Below are 25,357 nucleotides of genomic sequence, written 5' to 3' on the forward strand. Positions count from 1 at the left end.
TCCCTCACATCCAGAAACTATCCGCAATACTTCTGTCTTGATTGTTTAGCATAATAAGAGATAGCGCAACCTGAGTTAATTTACCACACAACCCTTTTCTATTCGTTATCAACCCTTTATCTGTATTTCTACGAACCCCTGCAGTCTCTAGTACCCAAATAGTATCACATTCTACAGTGGTGTTTCCTACATGAATACCTTCGGTGTTATGGCTGTAAAAACATTCATATATTCCTTTAATCACAGTGTTTCCATCTAACAAAGGTCCATTTAATTCAGTTCAAATGTTATAGACAGCACAATCATTGTCTCCCAACCCAGTGTTGTTCAACACAGTCCTGCCTCTAGTTCTCCCTCGAGCAATCCTACATTCTATGTCACACAAAGGAATGTAGTATTTTCTCTGAATATTGAACATTTGACATTTAACACATTTCTTCAAATGATGCAGGTTCAGGTACTGTCAAAAGATCAGACAAGGGTGATTTACTACACAATATACAATTGTCCATTCTGTGCTTGTTTGCTGTATACTTAGCCCATCAGTACCATTCGTTTTTCACCTCTTCTTCCTGTGTGGTGTCCTTGAACGATTCTGAGTCTGATACATCTATATCTGTCATCTTGGCAATGTTCTTGTCATGAGGTGGGTCATTAGAGTTTGAAAAAAATTCCACATGTCAGTAAAGAACCCTCCTGGTTCTGATGCTTTCTAGCTACCACAGGCTCTTCCTGTTTAGGTATTGGCGTAAGACCAATTCTGAATGACTGAGGAACTACTCCCTTCAGTCAATCTTGTTCTCGTTATTTCACCTTCAACTGGTTCAATCTGATTCATGGTGAGCACCCACTCTTCCACACATTTTATTAATGTCAGGTCACATCCTTTGGGGTCCCAAACAGCTTCTCCCTTTGTTATATGATGCGTCCATCCACAGAGTGGCTCCTCCGGTACAGGTTTCTTCTTCCATACAGAACCTGTTCTCTGTTCCCCTAGTTCTGTTAGAATTTGTGGCGGAACATGAAACTTAAACCTGTCAATAAAATATCCTGTCTTTTCATCTTGTTCAACAGGTTCCTCTCTTCTCTTCCTGTTTTTATCATTTATCTTGATCGTGAGTGTGTGCATCATCTTCCTATTGTTCTTGGTTGTTCTTACTCTGTCATTGTCACTGTTCTTTCGTGGTCCTAATTCCAATGGTTCATTATGGAGATCAGGTAAGAGCTGAAAAGTCAATTGTGGGGAAATCCCCATCTCTTTCATCCTGGTGAATTTCTGTCTTTCCTTGCACGATTTCTCCTTCTGCTCTTGGTGAGGCTTCTCCTTCACTTTTTTCACTTGTTGTTCCTGATAAGGTTTCTCCTCCACTCTCTTCGCCTATTGTTCCCTCCTCAGGCCGAACTGGGCTTCCATCTGGGAAGGCGTCCATTTCAGGGAAGAGATGTTCCCATTCTTTAGGCGATACCTCGGGGTCCCACTGTAGAGGGCTTCCGTCAAAGAGGTCTGCCCCAACAGGTATATCATCAGGAGTAGCAGACATGTTACCCCCCCCCCCCCCCCCACTTCTGGGCTTTCTGGCCATACTGGAGGAGACTTTGGTCGTTTGTCTCTTTACTTCTCAGGCCCTTTCCCCCCTGATGCTTCTTCTGAGTGTGTTAGCTGATGCATTCGTTGTATCTGGTCTTGCCATTTTCTTGATTCCTCCCCGGTGCTTTGATCGATTCCGCTGCTCCTGCTCCCTCCGGGGTCCCCTCTGGTGAATCAGCATCCTCTGTGTCCCCATCTCTGTATGGTTGTGTCCTTCTCTCCGTCGGGACTCGGGTGCAGTGGTTTAGATGATACCACGTCTTGCTTCCTTTCACTTGGACGGCCGTGATTGTGGCTGTTGCCACCTCGTAGGGTCCTTCCCTCCTCGGCTGATCCAACTTCCTTCGGAATTACTCGAACGTAGACTGGATCTCCTGGTATCACTAGGAGAGGTCCTTCTGGTCCCCTTGGATCATCAGATGTGGAACCTCTCGTCCTGGTTCAGGTTTCTGCCTTCTTTCTGTGGGGCATTCATACTTAAAGACTTATGGCCTCTGTTCTACGATTACACCATACATTCTCTTACTTCCATCACTCATCACACAAACTGACATTCCAGCTGAAGCTGGAGAACCCTTCTCCATCTGGTTTCCTAAACATAAGACTTGGAAAACAAAAGACAAAACATAACAGTATTGACAATGTTATGTGTTATGCATGACTATATTCATAAATACTTAAATCTGAGACCATGACAATTCCCACTCTCTCTTCCCTGACTCTATGCCTCCAGGATACTTTTCTGCTGGACTCCACAAAAATGGAAGCCCTAATTAGCTTCCTCGTGCTTTTATCCAGTCTCCCCTTTCGGCCGCAGGTTCTGAGAGGTGTTCCCAAACCATGTAATTTTTTACTTAGGTCCCCATCTGCTCTATTTCAACTGATAAGCATGTGCATAACCTTAATCAACATTATTTCTTCTTGAAGTAATTCAACACTGAATGGGCTTCCACATCGAGCCTTCAACATGTGGTTTAGAGTACAACTACCCTAACATCTATCCTTATTCACATGATACACTATCAAATAAAACAAATAACCCCCAACCTCAGCCCAGTATGTCTACAGTAGAATCTAGTTTCTCTCTCTCTCTTTTGTTTTGTTTCACGTCCTCTGTCATGGTATTTTCAAGCTCACCCATTATTCAGCTGGACCTTACTTCTTGTGAAACTTATGCACCCATCAAAGAGAGACATGACGATCTTTACCACTGCAGGTGCTGTAAGAAGTATATCCCCAGCCCGGTGTATCTTGATGTACACTCAGTCTCCAGAATGCAGTCCATGCCCTTCCATCTGGCATTTTACTCTGTGCTCTTTTCCTGGGAACATACACAACTAACACATGGGTTATTTCCTGACAACAGACTTTCTTAAATAACAGCCCTATGTAAACATTCTGTTATGTAAACATTCTGTCTCAAATACCTGGCCTCTTGCCACAAAAATATGCATAATGATAGCCAAATTAAGGTCCCTACAGCAACTGCTGTAGGAATTGCATGTACTCAGTCAAGTGTTTTCTAGTTGGAAGAATATCCAATCCTAACAAAACTAAGTCCTAAGCTTCTTCAAAATGCCACTACTTATTACTTTAACCATAATCTAGGTGGGTGTAATGTTCTATCTACTTTTAGAATTGTCCCTATATTTTTACAAGACCAACTGTCCTTCCTTTTCTGTGAATTATCTTGTCTATCAATACACATTGTTTCTAGAAATAACACCCCCCCTTGTTATCATAACCTTCATATGAATCCCCAATGTAGTTACAGTTTTTCTAACCCATAACACATAAGTCACTACTCCTAATTTCCTTCCATAGTTTGATACATACTGAAACATTCTCAAATCATTTTTAGTCAATTTATATCAGTCTCCCCTCAGACTCTTATTTTCCTCAAAACAAAAATAAATTGACCAAACAAGAAGAATAGTAAAGTAAATCATATAATAACTGCATATTTGCAATAAATTACCACTATTTGTAATGTCTTCTTCATCCTTGGGTGTTATCACACAACAGACTATACTTTTTATTCAATTACTTATGTCATTCCAATGTATCACTCCAATTACAATGATATTGTAAAATAAAATAATATAATATTCTGCAAGTTCTGTCAATCAACCTGTCTCAGGATTAGTTTCCAGAGTTTTCCTATATTCAAAACATAACTAAATGTTGTTTATAAATTGTCCAATCCAACAGTCCTTAGTGTTTACTTTAACTCAAATTTTACCTACTCAATTTAATACATCATCCCTTTAATAATTAACATTATACTAAAAACTTTTAGTACCAGTAGTATCTATTTTACCATGCGCCCTTTTGCCTCTGTTTTTCTGTCATGAGTGGCCTGGTAATAAAAGGTCATTACCCCAATCCCCTTTAGTCTTTCTTCTCCCAGACACATCTCATTCCAGATACAGTTCACAGGTCATCAGACACAGTTGTCCCACACTATTCAGCCAGTAGGGTGGGTTTGAGTTTCCCACACACTTGGTGTGGTGATAATGCTTGGGAGAGACTAATGCATTCTGACATTACATTTCCATGATAACTTCCTTATTCTACTGGCGATCTCTCAGATGAGTTACAGATGATGTAGTTATCATCATAACCCTTGCAGAGACCCCCACTCCAATAACCTATTTGGAGTAACTGTTATCCCTGGTTTACATATATTTCCATTTTATATGTAGAATGAACAAAGCACATTTTGTATTTATCCAAAGACCATAACCACAGGGAACTGATATTTTCTCCTATAACCCCATGTTAAATAAAAACAAAGAGACTGGTGTTGTCTCAATCATTTTATAATTAGATCCCCCCCCCCTGTTCCAACAATTTCTAGTGAAGTTGATCAGTCTTCACGGGAAATTCTTAGGGTTCAGGGCATTTGACACCATTATAATGTTTTCACTCTTTTTCTTTAGAAACAGCTTAAATACATTTTCAGAAACATTTCCATCCTTCTGCATACCCAATTTGAAACTGAACTGAAAAAAACATTGAAAATGTAACCCCTTTTTTCTGGAAAAGAAATGTACATTTCGTTAACATTCACCATGCCACCCTCTAAATCAGCAAGCCAACAGTACCACACATACTAAAATCCCCTCACTCTTCCCGAGCATGCGATAAAAGCTCCAGCCATGCACAGAACGCACAATTCCTCCCTGCTCGGCCATTTGTATCCTACCCTTAGAAATTGAAAACACCCATACACTACAATTTGCTCTTCTTCTTAACTAATTTTACCACGTTTGTGATTTCTCATATACGTTTATTTTCCATATTTTGACGCTAACAACAACTTCCTCCACGCATTTTATCACCATTGAAACCGCCATTTTAATGCAAAACGACTCCAAGTGGGGCTATTTGTAAATTACATCGGTACCTTACTAGAAGTTAGGTAAAACGTGATCTAGTACGTATTTCATCACATATAAACTGTACTCTCTATGAACCACTTTTTGATCAATCAGGGACTATACACCGCTTGGTGAAAACTCCATTCATACTAACCTTAGAACGATCAGTTGTTGTTCTTTTGAAACGGGTGTAAATTCCTGTATATCGGCATTCCAGTGTCATCTTACACTAATTTTCCCCCACACTAGTTAGCCCTGCTCTACACTTCTTACACTTCCCCCGTCGTAATGCATTCCTGATGATAGAATGTTAATTAACATTAAAACGCTGGTAAGTTAAGCTTCTTGTTATGGTTTTATGTGATTGTTCCAATTCATTATTTTATTTATCCTGTTTACCTTCATATTCAAATTGAATTGGCAGAATTAACGTTCGCTTCTTTCAGCGTCTCTACGGCTCCACTACATTTCGCTATCTCTATATTCCAGGGAGAAACAATCCGTTTGTTTCCATGGCACTATTTATTTCCCCTAAACACTCCCATCGCATTATACACTTTATTTACTATTTCCCAAGGCAGATCTACCCTACTTTCTCAAATAATAATTTATTAGTCACATCACTTAATACCCCTAGTAAAACCTATTTTATAATGTCTACAACTGTATTACTGAATTCTACAGAAGCATGTATGTATGTATATATAATATAAATAATAAATAAATAAATTTAAAAAATAATATAAAATGTATAATTTTCCTTCTAATTCAGCTTATGTTTAATTCCTGAGGCTGTTTTTAAATTACAGCTTCCTATTTCGGGGCTCGTGATATTTTTAATATGTGTTCTAGACTTCTCACTTTATTCTAGACCGCCTAGATTTATTTTAACCAGTATATTTTAGTCGATCTGTATATTTTAAGTTATTTCTTCCTTCCATTCAATAATTTTGTTTTTACCTAAAAACAGAACAGTCTCTCCCTCTGGACTTAATTCACTTCCACGACATAAGTCCAGATTATAGGATTTCTTTTTTGCAGTTGAACGTCGCACAATCAGGCTAGCGTTCTTCCTGTGTTCTAAATATTCGTCCGTTTCAGACCTCTTTCATAGAGCGGTAGCCACGAATATTTCCCTATCTACTTATCAATAAAGTAGCCTACCCATACAGACCTTCTGGTAAATATTTTGAGGCGGTATCACAGGATTTCCTTTTTCAGTTGAACGGCGCACAATCAGGCCAGCGTTCTTCCTGTGCTCTAAATATCCACCCGTACAGACTTTCTTTTCAAAGCGGTAGCCATGTGTATTTATTTACTAAATAATCATCCGTACAGACCTTTTCCTTGAAGCGGTAGCCATGAATATTTTATCTATCTCACTACTTATTTATATTCTAAACATATAAGCAGACGGTTATGGCCCTGCCCCGGAACATTCCGAATCACACACCCGACACCAGCGAAGTTCACAGCCCCCGCCTACTTACTCACTAAACATGCATGCACATTCATTATACAATTCCCAAGCTTACACACATGCATGCAATTCATTGAATTCAAAAGTTCCTTCGTTTCTTATAATTTTTAGGAAATTTTAGAGAGAGACCTACTTGACGCTCCTCTTGCTGAGGCAGGATCTCTGAAGCGATCTACGCAAACATTTCAATGTTGTCTTACCTTAGCTGGGTGGCCACCCTTGTTTGCCCAGATCGTCCAAAGATCCCGCTGCCAGCCAAGAACGTTTTTTAGTCCCTGACTCTCCTGGCAAAGCTTGCCAAATCTGTAGTGGAAAATCGGTTCAAATATGACACAATGAAGAACTTTGAATTCAATTATAGACTTTTAATACAAGAGTATAACAAGCCGGAGTGCCCCGCGGGACCCACCCCTTTTCCAGAGCCCTGGCTCCAGTATTTATCCACATATTCCATATGAGCCCATCCCACATGCACAGAAAAGCTTATGTAATGCTTTGTAGGTTAGCAGTAAAACCTTGAGATCAGCCCTTGCCTTAAAAGGAAGCCAGTGTAGGGAGGCTAGCACTGGAGTAATATGATCAATTTGTTTGGTTCTAGTCAGGGTTTTAGCAGCCTTATTTAGCACTAACTGAAGTTTATTTAGTGCTTTATCCGGGTAGCAGGAAAGTAGAGCATTGCGGTAGTCTAACCTAGAAGTAACAAAAGCATGGATTCATTTTTCTGCATCATTTATGGACAGAAAGCTTCTGATTTTTGCAATGTTATGCAGATGGGAAAAGCTGTCCTTGAAACAGTCTTGATATGTTCGTCAAAAGAGAGATCAGGGTCGAAAGTAATGCCGAGGTCCTTCACAGTTATTTGAGACGACTGTATAACCATCAAGATTAATTGTTAGATTCAACAGAAGATATCTTTGTTTCTTGGGAACTAGAACAAGTATCTCTGTTTTGTCCGAGTTTAAAAATCGAACGTTTGCAGCTTACGTTTCCACTTCCTTATGTCTGAAACACACGTGTCTAGCGAGGGCAATTTGGGACTTCACCATGTTTTAGATCTAACTACAGACGGGTTGGTTGTTTAGCAACTAGCAACACAACCTATAGATGGGTCTGTTGTTTAGCAACACAAACTATAGACGGGTCGGTTGTTTAGCAACACAACCTACAGACGGGTCGGTTGTTTTAAAACCTCTTGGAACTACCCATCCCGGATCCGGGAGAATTGTCATCAACTACACTAATTAGCATAGCGCAACGGTCAAAAAATATTACTCGAAAATATTCATATTCATGACATCACAGCTTAGCCTTTTGTTAAATCACCCTGTCATCTCAGATTTTGAAATTATGCTTTACAGCCAAAGCAAGACAAGCATTTGTGTAAGTTTATCGATAGCCTAGCATAGCATTATGTCCAGCTAGCAGCAGGAAGCTTGGTCACGAAAATCAGAAAAGCAATCAAATTAACCGTTTACCTTTGATGATCTTTGGATGTTTTCACTGACGACACTCCCAGTTAGAATGTTCCTTTTGTTCCATAAAGACTATTTTTATACCCAAAATACCTCCGTTTGTTTGTCACGTTATGTTCAGAAATCCACCGGAAATAGCGGTTACGACAACGCCGAAAAAAATTACAAATTATATCCATACTATCGACAGAAACATGGCAAATGTTTTTTATAATCAATCCTCAAGGTGTTTTTCAAATATCTATTCGATAATATATCAACTGGGACAATTAGCTTTTAAGTAGGAGCGAGAGGAAAAATGACTACCTCTGTCTTTTACGCAAGAATCACTCTGAGAGCCCTCAGCTTGCCACTTACGCAATGTAGTCGTTTACTCTCATTCTTCAACATAAAGGCGTGAAACTACGTCACAATGCTGTAGACACCTTAGGGAATACGTAGAAAAAGGAATCTGGTTGATATCCCTTTTAGTGGCCAATAGGGGTGCATAGGAATACAACGGTTTCAAAACATGAGTCACTTCCCGATTGGATTTTTCTTAGGCTTTCGCCTGCAATGTCAGTTCTGTTACACACTCACAGACAATATTTTGACAGTTTTGGAAACTTTAGAGTGTTTTCTAACCTAATCTGTCAATTATATAAAATTATATATTTATACATATATATGTATGTATTATATCAGGCGAAAACCTGAGGAAAATCAAACCAGGAAGTGCTGTTTTTCATGAATGCTCTCTGTTCCATTGGATGCCTTGCCTCCATTTAAAGGGATATCAACCAGACATAGTTTTAGGCTTTAATTTTGAAAAATAAGCTAGAAAGGTAACATCACGTCAGTGGATAGCTGGGTGTTCGCAGAGTTTTGCATGCGCAACAGAGTGGGGCAGCCATTGTCTCTCCCTCTCCTATTGAAAAAGCGACAGTCCCGGTTGATATATTATCGATGATATATTTTAAAAACAACCTGAGGCTTGATTATAAAAAAACGTTTGACATGTTTCCGTGGACATTACGGATACTACTTGGAATTTTCGTCTGCGATGTCGTGACCGCTCGAGCCTGTGGATTTCTGAACATAATGCGCCAAACAAATGGAGGTATTTTGGATATAAAAATAATCTTTATGGAACAAAAGGAACATTTATTGTGTAACTGGGAGTCTCGTGAGTGCAAACATCCGAAGATCATCAAAGGTAAGCAATTTAATCTATTGCTTTTCTGACTTTTGTGACCAATCTACTTGGCTGCTAGTGTTTGTAATATTTTGTCTGCTGAGAGAGATGTTCTTACATAAACACTTGTTATGCTTTCGCTGAAAGGCTGTATTGAGATCTGACACGCCAGGTGGATTAACAACAAGCTAAGCTGTGTTTTGCTATATTGCACTTGTGATTTCATGAAAATGAAATATTTTTAGTAATTTAATTTGAATTTGGCGCGCTGCAATTCAGAGGATGTTGATGAAAATGATCCCGCTAAAGGGATGGGTGCGTCAAGAAGTTAATCCGTGTTGAATTCAGTCTGTAACACAGCAAAATGTGGAATAAGTCAAGGGGTGTGAAATACATTCTGAAGACACTGTATGAATGTCAATCAACCAACCAACCAACCAATCAATGTACTGTGTTCCAGGTGTGACTAGCGTGCATTACTTTGAGGACCTGAGGGACCTGCAGAGGAAGTTGTTCAGGGGGATCCTGTGGATGCCCAGCAGGGGTCGCGACCTTTGAGCTGGGTGAACATGACAACCTCTCCAGGACTTTATACACCATCAGCCTCAAACGCACCTCCCACAACACCTTCCTCCTCTGCTCCCCCACCACCACGCTTCCCTCCTTTGCTTCCCCCACACCTCCCTACCTGAAAGACATTTAATAAACATATTATGTAAATGTCCTAAAGCGCAAATATACATATATACATACATATATTAAAATAAAAAAATTCTCATTTAAATATAACATTTTCTGATTGAAATATAACATTATCTGATTTAAATATACATATATCTGATGAAATTGCTTTAGAAAGGGGCACGAGACAGGGATGTCCTTTCTCTCCTCTTCTGTTTGCACTGGTAATTGAACCACTTGCAGAAAGAATTAGACAGGACCCACACAAACAGGTATTGGGGGAGTGTTAGAACATAACGAACAAAATTACAGTTAACAAAAAATGGCCGCTTAAACCAGTATAAACTCATGTATAGAATGTATTATACCAGAGACAAAATTCACAACATCTACAGCACAACGGCAGAGTTATGTCTCAAGTGTAAGCATTATTTTCGTTTTAGGTTAGTATTGCGGAGTAACTACAATGTCATTGATCCATCCACAGTTTTCTCCTATCACAGCCAATAAACTCTGTAACTATTTTAAAGTCACCATTGGCCTCATGGTAAACTCGCTGAGTGGTTTCCTTGGGAAGGATGCCTTTATCTTTGTAGTGACTGGGTGTATTGATACACCATTGTCATGACGTTGGCCTGTGGGTAAGGTTTACCCTCGACCTGCATGGCAAGCGGTACCGGAGTGCCAAGTCTAGGACGAAAAGGCTTCTCGACAGTTTTTACCCCCAAGCCATAAGACTCCGGACTATTTGCATTGTGTGCTCCCCCCAACCCCTCTTTTTAGTCAGCCACCAATTGTGCAAGTTCTCCCACTTAAAAAGATGAGAGGCCTGTAATTTTCATCATAGGTACACTTCAACTATGACAGACAAAATTAGAAAAAAAATCCAGAAAATCACATTGTAGGATTTTTAATGAATTTATTGTCATATATGCATAGTCACTTTAACTTCTTGAATATAGGGGGCGCTATTTTAATTTTTGGATGAAAAACGTTCCCGTTTTAAACAAGATATTTTGTCACGAAAAGATGCTTGACTATGCATATAATTGACAGCTTTGGAAAGAAAACACTCTGACGTTTCCAAAACTACAAGCGCTAAGAACCTTGGCGTGATCCTGGACAACACCCTGTCGTTCTCAAATAACATCAAGGCGGTGGCCCGTTCCTGTAGGTTCATGCTCTACAACATCCGCAGAGTACGACCCTGCCTCACACAGGAAGCGGCGCAGGTCCTAATCCAGGCACTTGTCATCTCCCGTCTGGATTACTGCAACTCGCTGTTGGCTGGGCTCCCTGCCTGTGCCATTAAACCCCTACAACTCATCCAGAACGCCGCAGCCCGTCTGGTGTTCAACCTTCCCAAGTTCTCTCACGTCACCCCGCTCCTCCGCTCTCTCCACTGGCTTCCAGTTGAAGCTCGCATCCGCTACAAGACCATGGTGCTTGCCTACGGAGCTGTGAGGGGAACGGCACCTCACTACCTCCAGGCTCTGATCAGGCCCTACACCCAGACAAGGGCACTGCGTTCATCCACCTCTGGCCTGCTCGCCTCCCTACCACTGAGGAAGTACAGTTCCCGCTCAGCCCAGTCAAAACTGTTCGCTGCTCTGGCCCCCCAATGGTGGAACAAACTCCCTCACGACGCCAGGACAGCGGAGTCAATCACCACCTTCCGGAGACACCTGAAACCCCACCTCTTTCAGGAATACCTAGGATAGGATAAAGTAATCCTTCTCCCCCCCCCCCTTAAAAGACCTAGATGCACTATTGTAAAGTGGCTGTTCCACTGGATGTCATAAGGTGAAAGCACCAATTTGTAAGTCGCTCTGGATAAGAGCGTCTGCTAAATGACTTAAATGTAAATGTAAATGTACAAAGATATTGTCTGTGAGTGCCACAGAACTGATCCAATCAGGAAATGCCGCATTTTTTGAAACCGCCTCATGCCAATGACTCCTTATATGGCTGTGAATGGGCCACGAATGAGCTTAGGCTTTCTGTCGCTTCCCCAAGGTGTCGACAGCATTGTGACGTATTTGTAGGCATATCATTGGAAGATTGACCATAAGAGACTACATCTACCAGGTGGTCGCTTGGTGTCCTCTGTCGCAATTATTGCGTAATCTCCAGCTGCAGTATTTTTCCGTTTGCTTCTGATGAGAAGCCAACTGCCACCACTGATAGATTATCGAATAGAATTGTGAAAAACACCTTGAGGTTTGATTCTAAACAACGTTTGCCATGTTTCTGTCGATATTATTATTTACCCGGTACCATCTACACATTACCCCCTACCATTTACCCATCTCCCTTTACCCGAATCCCTCTACCATATACCCACCTCCCTTTACCCGAATCCCTCTACCATTTACCCACCTCCCTTTACCCGCTACCATTTACCCACCTCCCTTTACCCGAATCCCTCTACCATTTACCCACCTCCCTTTACCCGAATCCCTCTACCATATACCCACCTCCCTTTACCCGAATCCCGCTACCATTTACCCACCTCCCTTTACCCGAATCCCTCTACCATTTACCCACCTCCCTTTACCCGAATCCCTCTACCATTTACCCACCTCCCTTTACCCGCTACCATTTACCCACCTCCCTTTACCCGCTACCATTTACCCACCTCCCTTTACCCGAATCCCTCTACCATTTACCCACCTCCCTTTACCCGAATCCCTCTACCATTTACCCACCTCCCTTTACCAGAATCCCTCTACCATTTACCCACCTCCCTTTACCCGAATCCTTCTACCATTTACCCATCTCCCTTTACCCGAATCCCTCTACCATTTACCCCACTCACTTTACCCGAATCCTTCTACCATTTACCCGGTACCATCTACACATTACCCTCTACCATTTACCTTCTACCCGCTACCATTTATACTCACCTCCCTTTACCCGAATCCCTCTACCATCTACCCACCTCCCTTTACCCGAATCCCTCTACCATTTACCCACCTCCCTTTACCCGCTACCATTTACCCACCTCCCTTTACCCGCTACCATTTACCCACCTCCCTTTACCCGAATCCTTCTACCATTTACCCACCTCCCTTTACCCGCTACCATTTACCCACCTCCCTTTACCCGAATCCCTCTACCATTTACCCACCTCCCTTTACCCGAATCCCTCTACCATTTACCCACCTCCCTTTACCCGAATCCCTCTACCATTTACCCACCTCCCTTTACCCGAATCCCTCTACCATTTACCCACCTTCCTTTACCCGAATCCCTCTACCATTTACCCACCTCCCTTTACCCGAATCCCTCTACCATATACCCACCTCCCTTTACCCGAATCCCTCTACCATTTACCCACCTCCCTTTACCCGAATCCTTCTACCATTTACCCGGTACCATCTACACATTACCCTCTACCATATACCCACCTCCCTTTACCCGAATCCTTCTACCATTTACCCACCTCCCTTTACCCGCTACCATTTACCCACCTCCCTTTACCCACATTACCCGCTACCCTCTTACTATTGTTTACCTTCCTCCTACTACCCGCTTCCATCTACCCTTTACATGCTACCCGCTACAGCAACCCTTTATCCACTGCACTTTACCCTCTAAAAATGTTCTGCTACCCTTTAAGCGCTACCCTTTACAGGGCCTTGCAACAATATTCACCCCCTTGGCGTTTTTCCTATTTTGTTGCATTACAACCTGTAATTTAAATCGATTTTTATTTGGATTTCATGTAGTGGACTTACACAAAATAGTCTAAATTGGTGAAATGAAATGAAAAAAATTACTTGTTTAAAAAATGTAAAAATATATTACAAACGGAAAAGTTGTACGTATTCACCCCCTTTGCTATGAAGCCCCTAAATAAGATCTGGTGCAACCAATTACCTTCAAAGTCACATTACTAATGAAATAAAGTCGACCTGTGGGCAATCTAGGTGTCACATGATCTGGTACATGATCTCAGTATATATACACCTGTTCTGAAAGGCCCCAGAGTCTGCAACACCACCAAGCAAGCGGTACCATGAAGACCAAGGAGCTCTCCAAACAGGTCAGGGGCAAAGTTGTGGAGAAGTACAAATCAGGCTAGGGTTATAAAAAAATATACAAAACTTTGACCATCCCACGGAGCACCATTAAATCCATTATTAAATCATGTAAAGAATATGGCACCACAACAAACCTGCCAAGAGAGGGCCGCCCACCAAAACTCACAGACCAGGCAATGAGGGCATTAATCAGAGAGGCAACAAAGGGACCAAATATAACCCTGAAGGAGCTGTAAAGCTCCACAGCGGAGATTGGAGTATCTGTCCATATTACCACTTTAAGCCGAACACTCCACAGAGCTGGGCTTTATGGAAGAGTGGCCAGAAAAAAGCCATTGCTTAAATTACTATTGACTTCTTAATGAACTGGATTGTTGACTTCCCTAATTATGTTAATCATGAATGATTGTTATGATATGATCTTTGGGATGAGGAATTTGATTGGATACATGTTATTTGTTTCCTTTGTGATGAGGAATTTGATTGGATACATGTTATTTGTTTCCTTTGTGATGGGGAATTTGATTGGATACATGTTATTTGTTTCCTTTGTGATGCAGCACAGACTACTCAGTAAATATACCACTTTATGGTTAAAGGAATTCCTGCCTCAGTCTCATCCATTCCTCTGTCACCTGACACGTGACCACCTGTTCACCTTTACTGTCAGTCATCCTACCTGTCCAGCTACCCACACAGGGGGGCAGGGTAGCCTAATGGTTAGAGTGTTGGACTAGTAACCGAAAGGTTGCAAGTTCGAATCCACGAGCTGACAAGGTACAAATCTGTCGTTCTGCCCCTGAACAGGCAGTTAACCCACTGTTCCTAGGCCGTCATTGAAAATAAGAATTTGTTCTTAACTGACTTGCCTAGTAAAATAAAGGTCAAATAAAACATATTCCAGTAATCTTTCAATGGTCCTTCGAGCCGGATGATGACTGAACCAAAGACAGGTGAAAAGGAAATGGAGGCGGAGAGGGAAGAATTGTCTCCACTGGAAGGAAGAAGAGAGGAGGAGAGAGGAGCTGAGGGAAAGGTCTTGGAACAAAGGAAATATCCAGGAGCTAAGCCTAAACCAACAAAGGCTTCATCCTCAACCACCAGCAGCACCAGAAGAACCAGGCAAGCACCTGGTTATCTTAAGGATTATGTGGTCGAGTTTCTGACATCAAAGGACAAGCCCACCAGAGCTCAAAGTGTTGATGGATCAACTATACGTTTCAGCCATCAACCATCCTCTCTGAGCCAAGGACCGGAAACTGCTTTGGAGCAGGAAAGTGGTCTACAGGAAGAACCCATAGAGGTAACTCCCACCGCACAGGTCGACCAGCTTCCCAAGGCAGGCTCCGCTCACCCCTTAACTAATGGGAAATCGTTGAAGCACTCTAGACGGAGTGGGAGTTTGACCAGTGGATACCCCTTTGGATGTGGCCATGGCAGCCGCCATTCACTTGCCCTCAGCGATTCACAGACCGCTGTCCTACAAGAGAGGATGAAATTATTAGCTTTGGAAGAAATTGAGCGTCAGATTGAGGAGGAACGACAGGCTGATGAACGATGTCACCAATTGGATGTGCAGGCCCGTAGAGCTCTACAGGAACGGGAATTCATTGCCAAGGACCTGGCACAGCAGCGACGACACCATCAAGCCAGAAGGGAATTGGAGGAGGCACCAACGCCCTCTCATCCTTCCTGGAGAGGAACGAACAGGACCTGACCACCCCTCCACATGGACCTAACCTATCTGCCTTTCTTTCCCAATCTGCCCCTCTGGTAGAGCATGGCACACAGTCCCGGGAGGCTCCGGGGTCAACAGCCAACACGGAGCACGGGGGACAGGCCGCTCCACCAACGCCCTCTATGCCAGTAACACAAGTTAGCATTCCTCCATCTGGACAAAGCATCACTCCTTCGCCTTTCCGCCAATTACCAACCATATCACTGGAGTCAATCGTTCCTCTCGTCCAGGGCCAGGCCAGTCCTCAAACATCAGGTGGGAGGGCTCTCACCCAATTCCGGCTGCCACCAATGGAGGGTCTGGGACAGTAGGGGACCGGCCCAATGAGGCCACAGCAAGCACATCAGCAGTCCCGGGTTTGTCCTTCACGCAACCAGAAGAGGGAGCGAACATTATGAAATTTCTAGTAGCCTCAGCCTATGGAATTCCCAGACCCAAACTGCCATACTTTGAGAGCGGAAAGGAGAGTGAATTTGTCCTTTTGGAAATGCCATTGGAAAGCCTACTGGGTATTCACAGTCATCTGTCAGAACGCTGATGTCAGAAGTACTGATGGATCACTGGCGGTTTCCCAGTGCATACAGGCTGGCCCAATCCTTTATGCACTCTGCAACACCATACACTGCAGCTCTCCAGGCCCTGAAGGCAAGATATGGTGAGCCACACACCAGCTAGTCCAGAATGAACTAAACAACATCCTGAACACGTCTCCAATTAAAATGGGAGACCATGCTGCCTTCCAAGAGTTCTCCCTGGCTCCAAGGGTCATGTTGAAGGTGGTCAAGGTCACTCTACAAAGTGAAGGGAGAAGCATTGATACATTCGCCGTTCTAGATGATGGGTCAGAAAGAACAATCATTCTCATGGCGGCCACCCGTCAGCTTAACCTGGAGGGGACCCCCGAGACCCTTAATCTCAGAACGGTGCGACAAGATGTTATCCAAATGAAAGGCTCTGCTGTGACCTTTACCATTTCACCTTCAGGAAACAGGTACGTGGCCTATAACATCACCAATGCCTTCACGGCAGATGGCTTGAATCTCGCAGAGCACTCCTGCCCGGTAAGTGTTCTACAGAAACAATATCCTCATCTACGAAGATTGCCTCTTCCTAACCTGGCCAGAGTAGCGCCACTTATCCTGATTGGGTCAGACCACCCACATCTCGTCACCCCGACGGAGCCTATACGAGCCGGACCAGAAGGACCCATTGCTGTCCATACATCCTTGGGTTGGGCTGTGCAAGGTCCATCCCATCTACTTCTCTCCACCCAAGCTGTACAGTCACAGCAAGTCCTCTTCACCAGAAGCAATCCAGGTCCATCCCCCTGTGGTCACTGACCTCCTTCGGAATGTTGAGATGTTCTGGAAGATGGACACCTTCTCCAACCGGAAGCTACAGGAGGTCACTCGCTCGAAAAATGACTCCTATGCATTAGACCTCCTGGAGAAGAGCACCACCACCACTGAAATGGATGGCGTTCGCAGGTATGCAACCCCACTGCTACGGGTGCCCAACCATCCTCCTCTGGCAACCACGACACGGGCTGTACTCCTACTACTGCGTGGAACGGAGCGACGCCTGGTGAAGAATCCTGAGCTTGCAGAAGTTCATAACCGAGAGATTCATAACCTTGTGGAGGCAGGCTATGTCACTAAAGTGACAGCTCATGAAGAGGGAAACGCACTCCTGCCTTATCATGTTATCCAGCAACATGGTGGGAAGTACCGACTTGTCTTCAACTGTTCATTCCAAGCTGCTGGTCAAAGCCTGAATGACTGTCTACTCCCCGGACCAACCTTAGGTCCTTCCTTGCTCGGTGTCCTTCTCCGGTTCCGGCAGCACTCTACAGCCATCAGTGGAGACATGAAAGCCATGTTTCATCAGATTCGTTTACTGCCTTCCGACACCACACTGCTCCGGTTCATATGGCGAGATATGCAATGAGACGCAGAGCCCACAATCTATGAATGGCAAGAACTCCCATTTGGCACCACCTGCAGTCCTTGCTGTGCCATATACGCTCTGCAGAGATACGCATGGGAGCACCCAGACAGTGACCCAAAGGTATGGGATTCAGTGGAAAATGCCTTCTGTGTGGATAACTGCTTACAGAGCATCCCATCCACGGCTGAAGCGAAAGCACTCCGTCATAGAGTAACAGAGCAGAGGTTATCCAGCACCTCCCGCCACCAACCAGGTCCAGTAGCAGTGAACTATGGCTATCGCAGTCTGGCGCTAACCCACAAGAGCCCACTCTAGGACTGAGATGGAGCTGCATACCGGATACCCTTGGGTACAAGCACCGCTTAGCCATGAGTACCGAAACCCTCACTCTGCGCACCATCTACCGGAACCTGGCCAGTCAATACGATCCCCTTGGGTATATCCTGCCATACGCAACCCGGGCCAAAGTCTTAGTCCAGGACCTGTGGCAGACCAAGAGGGACTGGGATGAACCGATCCACCCAGCTGACCTAGTGGAATGATGGATCTGTTGGAAAACAGAGTTATCGGAGCTCTCTGAAGTCCAAATGCCAAAATGTTATGTACCACTCTGTGCTGACCAACTGGGATCATGCCTGGAACTGCATGTGTTCTGTGACGCTTCGGAGCGAGCTTATGGGACAGTTTCTTATCTAAAGAGGATCTAAATGATGTCAATAAAAGCGATGAATTTGGCCTTCTTGTTCTATACTAGTATTCTTTATTAGCTCAGCACCTATGTTTTTAAGGATGTGAGTATGACCACAACATTTTCTCCAACCCTGCCTGAGGGCCCATCCAGGCCGGGATCTTTCACCTGCGCTCCTACAAGGTAACATTGTCTGTCTGGTGCCACAGTATATCCAGGAATTCATTTTTTTGTCCTCTGTGATGGAAATTTGTTTTTTCATCCATATCTCTAAGGCCATACATGCCACTGTGATAAATCCTGTTGTACATTCGACAGGGCATTCTGGGCTTTTCAATGACATTACGTGTAGGGGGTGTCATCTTGATAATCGTTTCCGGTTCTTCAAAATGGCTACCATCACAATTAGCACATGTTATGGTAATTTTGTAATTATAATTTCTGTGAGTTTTATATTCAAATGGTTTCTAATAGGTTACTATATCAGGAATAGTTTAGTGAGTTTCAGAGCAGTGTAATCACGTTTTGTTTTTTTACCTACTGTCTCCATTTACTGTCATGTTACATGTTTCACATTTACTATCAACTGAATCCTATGGGCTATAGTGGCAATAAATCAGAAATAAAAATATTATTTCATTGTTTTTTCCCCAACATTTTTGGGGGTGGTTCTCAGGAGCATATGAGGATATGAATTGGATTGGACATGATTTAGAAAGGCACACACCTGTCTATATAAGGTCCCACAGTTGACAGTGCATGTCAGAGTAAAAAGCAAGCCATGAGATCGAAGGAATTGTCCGTAGAGCTCTGAGAAATGATTTTGTCAAGGCACAGGTCTGGGGAAGGGTACAAAAACATTTCATTTCATTTCTGCAGCATTGAAGGTCCCCAAGAACACAGTGACCTCCATCATTCTTAAATGGAAGAAGTTTGGATCCACCAAGACTCTTACTAGAGCTGGCTGCCCGGCCAAACTGAGTAATCGGGGAGGAGGGCCTTGGTTAGGGAGTGCCAAGAACCCGATGGTCACTCTGACAGAGCTCCAGAGTTCCTCTGTGGAGATGAGAGAAACTTCCAGAAGGACAACCATCTCTGCATCACCCCACAAATCAGGCCTTTATGGTAAAGTGGCCAAACAAAAGCCACTCCTCAGTAAAAGGCACGTGACAGCCTCCTTGGAGTTTGCATAAAGGCACCTAAAGGACTCTCAGACCATGAGAAACAAGATTATCTGGTCTGGTGAAACCAAGATTGATCTCTTTGGCCTGAATGCCAAGCGTCACGTCTGGAGGAAACCTGGCACCATCCCTACGGTGAAGCATGGTGGTGGCAGCATCATGCTGTGGGGATGCTTTTCAGCGCCAGCGACTGGGAGACTAGTCAGGATCAAGGGAAAGATGAATGCTTCTACTTCCGGGTTGGAGTGAGCGGTCGCATTCGAGCGCTTCGGTCTGCAGGTAGTATAACTTTTCATTACATTTCATTACATTTCATTATAGTACAACGGTTTGATTTGTCTAATCTTAGCAATTTCTTCTTAGCTAGCTACATAGCCGTCTTTGTATCAAAGATAATTGCGTAATTATCGTATTTCGTCGTCCTAACGTAGTCTACACTGCTATCTGCCCAGCAGCTAGCCAGCTAGCAAACGTCCACCGTCTTCCGAATAGCAGCACTGTAAAAACTATTACACTCAACTGAACGACTTGATTAGGGTAGTGTTAGCTAGCTACATAGTTGTCTTTGCTGTCTTCGTATCCAAGATAATTGTGTAGTTTAGAGTGTGTAGTCTTAGAGTGATTATCTTAATTTACCGAGGTTAGCTAGCCAGCTATTTGTCGTCCTTAACGTAGGAGACACTGCTAGCTAGCCAACAGCTAGCCAACGTCTACCGAATAGAACTTCCTCACTCAACAACCGGTCGCATTCGCTCCACAGGTAGTATCACATTTTCATTTCATTTCATTACAGTACAACGGTTTGATTTGTTTGATCGTAGCTAGCTACATAGCTAGCTACATAGCCGTCTTTGTATCAAAGATAATCGTGTAGTCTAGAGCGATTTTCTAGGTTAGCTAGCCAGCTATTGTCGTTCTTTTAACGCAACGTAACGTAATCAACACTGCTAGCTAGCCAGCTAGCCCCCGAATAGCAGCACTGTTGAAACTATCACACTCAACGGAACGACTTGATTAGTGTAGTGCCAACAACGCAGCCACTGCCAGCTAGCCTACAAAGTCAACAACGCAGCCACTGACAGCTAGCCTACTTCAGCAGTACTGTATCATTTTAATCATTTTAGTCAATAAGATTCTTGCTACGTAAGCTTAATTTTCTGAACATTCGAGACGTGTAGTCCACTTGTCATTCCAATCTCCTTTGCATTAGCGTAGCCTCTTCTGTAGCCTGTCAACTATGTGTCTGTCTATCCCTGTTCTCTCCTCTCTGCACAGACCATACAAACGCTCCACACCGCGTGGCCACCCTAATCTGGTGGTCCCAGCGCGCACGACCCACGTGGAGTTCCAGGTCTCCGGTAGCCTCTGGAACTGCCGATCTGCGGCCAACAAGGCAGAGTTCATCTCAGCCTATGCCTCCCTCCAGTCCCTCGACTTCTTGGCACTGACGGAAACATGGATCACCACAGATAACACTGCTACTCCTACTGCTCTCTCTTCGTCCGCCCACGTGTTCTCGCACACCCCGAGAGCTTCTGGTCAGCGGGGTGGTGGCACCGGGATCCTCATCTCTCCCAAGTGGTCATTCTCTCTTTCTCCCCTTACCCATCTGTCTATCGCCTCCTTTGAATTCCATGCTGTCACAGTTACCAGCCCTTTCAAGCTTAACATCCTTATCATTTATCGCCCTCCAGGTTCCCTCGGAGAGTTCATCAATGAGCTTGATGCCTTGATAAGCTCCTTTCCTGAGGACGGCTCACCTCTCACAGTTCTGGGCGACTTTAACCTCCCCACGTCTACCTTTGACTCATTCCTCTCTGCCTCCTTCTTTCCACTCCTCTCCTCTTTTGACCTCACCCTCTCACCTTCCCCCTACTCACAAGGCAGGCAATACGCTCGACCTCATCTTTACTAGATGCTGTTCTTCCACTAACCTCACTGCAACTCCCCTCCAAGTCTCCGACCACTACCTTGTATCCTTTTCCCTCTCGCTCTCATCCAACACTTCCCACACTGCCCCTACTCGGATGGTATCGCGCCGTCCCAACCTTCGCTCTCTCCCCCGCTACTCTCTCCTCTTCCATCCTATCATCTCTTCCCTCTGCTCAAACCTTCTCCAACCTATCTCCTGATTCTGCCTCCTCAACCCTCCTCTCCTCCCTTTCTGCATCCTTTGACTCTCTATGTCCCCTATCCTCCAGGCCGGCTCGGTCCTCCCCTCCCGCTCCGTGGCTCGACGACTCATTGCGAGCTCACAGAACAGGGCTCCGGGCAGCCGAGCGGAAATGGAGGAAAACTCGCCTCCCTGCGGACCTGGCATCCTTTCACTCCCTCCTCTCTACATTTTCCTCTTCTGTCTCTGCTGCTAAAGCCACTTTCTACCACTCTAAATTCCAAGCATCTGCCTCTAACCCTAGGAAGCTCTTTGCCACCTTTTCCTCCCTCCTGAATCCTCCTCCCCCCTCCTCCCTCTCTGCAGATGACTTCGTCAACCATTTTGAAAAGAAGGTCGACGACATCCGATCCTCGTTTGCTAAGTCAAACGACACCGCTGGTTCTGCTCACACTGCCCTACCCTGTGCTCTGACCTCTTTCTCCCCTCTCTCTCCAGATGAAATCTCGCGTCTTGTGACGGCCGGCCGCCCAACAACCTGCCCGCTTGACCCTATCCCCTCCTCTCTTCTCCAGACCATTTCCGGAGACCTTCTCCCTTACCTCACCTCGCTCATCAACTCATCCCTGACCGGCTACGGCCCTTCCGTCTTCAAGAGAGCGAGAGTTGCACCCCTTCTGAAAAAACCTACACTCGATCCCTCCGATGTCAACATCTACAGACCAGTATCCCTTCTTTCTTTTCTCTCCAAAACTCTTGAACGTGCCGTCCTTGGCCAGCTCTCCCGCTATCTCTCTCAGAATGACCTTCTTGATCCAAATCAGTCAGGTTTCAAGACTAGTCATTCAACTGAGACTGCTCTTCTCTGTATCACGGAGGCGCTCCGCACTGCTAAAGCTAACTCTCTCTCCTCTGCTCTCATCCTTCTAGACCTATCGGCTGCCTTCGATACTGTGAACCATCAGATCCTCCTCTCCACCCTCTCCGAGTTGGGCATCTCCGGCGCGGCCCACGCTTGGATTGCGTCCTACCTGACAGGTCGCTCCTACCAGGTGGCGTGGCGAGAATCTGTCTCCTCACCACGCGCTTTCACCACTGGCGTCCCCCAGGGCTCTGTTCTAGGCCCTCTCCTATTCTCGCTATACACCAAGTCACTTGGCTCTGTCATAACCTCACATGGTCTCTCCTATCATTGCTATGCAGGCGACACACAATTAATCTTCTCCTTTCCCCTTCTGATGACCAGGTGGCGAATCGCATCTCTGCATGTCTGGCAGACATATCAGTGTGGATGACGGATCACCACCTCAAGCTGAACCTCGGCAAGACGGAGCTGCTCTTCCTCCCGGGGAAGGACTGCCCGTTCCATGATCTCGTCATCACGGTTGACAACTCCATTGTGTCCTCCTCCCAGAGCGCTAAGAACCTTGGCGTGATCCTGGACAACACCCTGTCGTTCTCAACTAACATCAAGGCGGTGGCCCGTTCCTGTAGGTTCATGCTCTACAACATCCGCAGAGTACGACCCTGCCTCACACAGGAAGCGGCGCAGGTCCTAATCCAGGCACTTGTCATCTCCCATCTGGATTACTGCAACTCGCTGTTGGCTGGGCTCCCTGCCTGTGCCATTAAACCCCTACAACTCATCCAGAACGCCGCAGCCCGTCTGGTGTTCAACCTTCCCAAGTTCTCTCACGTCACCCCGCTCCTCCGCTCTCTCCACTGGCTTCCAGTTGAAGCTCGCATCCGCTACAAGACCATGGTGCTTGCCTACGGAGCTGTGAGGGGAACGGCACCTCAGTACCTCCAGGCTCTGATCAGGCCCTACACCCAAACAAGGGCACTGCGTTCATCCACCTCTGGCCTGCTCGCCTCCCTACCACTGAGGAAGTACAGTTCCCGCGCAGCCCAGTCAAAACTGTTCGCTGCTCTGGCCCCCCAATGGTGGAACAAACTCCCTCACGACGCCAGGACAGCGGAGTCAATCACCACCTTCCGGAGACACCTGAAACCCCACCTCTTTCAGGAATACCTAAGATAGGATAAAGTAATCCTTCTCACCCCCCTTACAAGATTTAGATGCACTATTGTAAAGTGGCTGTTCCACTGGATGTCTTAAGGTGAACGCACCAATTTGTAAGTCGCTCTGGATAAGAGCGTCTGCTAAATGACTTAAATGTAATGTAATGTAAAGAGATCTTTGATGAAAACCTGCTCCAGAGCACTCAGGACCTCAGACTGGGGCAACGGTTCACCTTCCAACAGGACAACGACCCTAAGCACACAGCCAAGACAGCGCGGGAGTGGCTTCTGGACAAGTCTCAATGTCCGTGAGTGGCCCAGCCGGAGCCCGGACTTGAGCCCGATCTAACATCTCTGGAGAGACCTGAAAATAGCTGTGCAGCAACGCTCCCCATCCAACCTGACAGAGCTTGAGAGGATCTGCAGAGAAGAATGGGAGAAACTCCCCAAATACAGGTGTGCCAAGCTTGTCATGTCACACCCAAGAAGACACAAGGCTGTAATCGCTGCCAAAGGTGATTCAACAAACTACTGAGTAAAGAGTCTGAATACTTATGTAAATGTGATATTTAAAAAAATATAACAAAATGTTAATAAATTACCAAAATTTCTAAGCCTGTTTTTTCTTGTCATTATGGGGTATTGTGATGTCATTATGGGGTATTGTGATGTCATTATGGGGTATTGTGATGTCATTATGGGGTATTGTGATGTCATTATGGGGTATTGTGTGTAGATTGATGAGGAAAAAAAGCAATTTGAATCCATTTTAGAATAAGGATTGATCTAACAAAAAATGTGGATCAAGTCCAGGGGTCTGAATACTTTCACTGTATAGGTTTATGTATATAAATAAATAAATGTATATATTTATTTATGCACTGGTTTATGTTCAACTTTTTTATTTGAGTAAAGTACATGTCAGATAAAATACATTTTCGTGACAGGCCTGATGGAAACAGAATTATTTTTGGTAAACTTTCCAAATGTCGACAAAACAAAATATACTAGACAAGGGGACAACTTTTTGTGTCTGTAAAATGTATTAAATGTTTGATCTAATAACCATCATGTCTAAATAAGTCACGCCCTGAAGCCTTCTTCACAACAATGGAACCGCTCTCCTTGAAGTTCTTGATGAGCCGATGAATGGTTGATTTAGGTGCAATCTTACTGGCAGCAATATCCTTGCTTGTGAAGCCCTTTTTGTGCAAAGCAATGATGACGGAACCTGTTTCCTTGCAGGTAACCATGGCTGACAGAGGAAGAACAATGATTCCAAGCACCACCCTCCTTTTGAAGCTTCTAGTCTGTTATTCGAACTCAATCAGCATGACAGAGTAATCTCCAGCCTTGTCCTCGTCAATACTCACACCTGTGTTAACAAGATAATTTTTGTGGCAGGGCTGAAATGCAGTGGAAATGTTTTTGGGGGATTCCGTTCATTTGCATGGCAAAGAAGGACAATTCATCTGATCACTCTTCATAACATTCTGGAGTATATGCAAATTGCCATCATACAAACTGAGGCAGCAGACTTTGTGAAAATTAATATTTGTGTCATTCTCAAAACTTTTGGCGAAGACTGTAGGATGTAGAGTGAGTTTCCTGCAAACAGTATATGTTATATTCCTTTTCTTTTAGCCATGTAAAGACTGATCTTCTTTTGGCCACAACTGGATAATGCAACATTCCCAGAATATTGCCAAGAACTGATATAAAAGAGAACCATACATTATATGAACGTTCTGAGAACAGAATGTACTAAAATAATGTATTAAATACAACCACATCGGAACTTGTGCAGAATGTTCTGTGCAAGTACTGAAATTGTCACAGATGAA

At 44.4% G+C, this 25,357-nt stretch overlaps 1 protein-coding gene across 1 annotated transcript in view; it reads left to right on the top strand.

Moving 5' to 3' along the window:
• LOC115140364 (uncharacterized) overlaps positions 1 to 11,078 on the top strand; it is an 87,866-nt gene extending 76,788 nt beyond the window's left edge. The window contains exon 4 of the mRNA XM_029678713.2: positions 9,558 to 11,078. Coding sequence (XP_029534573.2) covers positions 9,558 to 9,655 — 98 coding nt within the window. The 3' untranslated portion in view covers positions 9,656 to 11,078. The remainder of the gene's footprint in view (positions 1 to 9,557) is intronic.
• Positions 11,079 to 25,357: the final 14,279 nt, after the last annotated feature.

This window comes from Oncorhynchus nerka, linkage group LG13, assembly GCF_034236695.1.
Source record: "Oncorhynchus nerka isolate Pitt River linkage group LG13, Oner_Uvic_2.0, whole genome shotgun sequence".
NCBI classification, from domain to species: Eukaryota; Metazoa; Chordata; class Actinopteri; order Salmoniformes; family Salmonidae; genus Oncorhynchus; species Oncorhynchus nerka.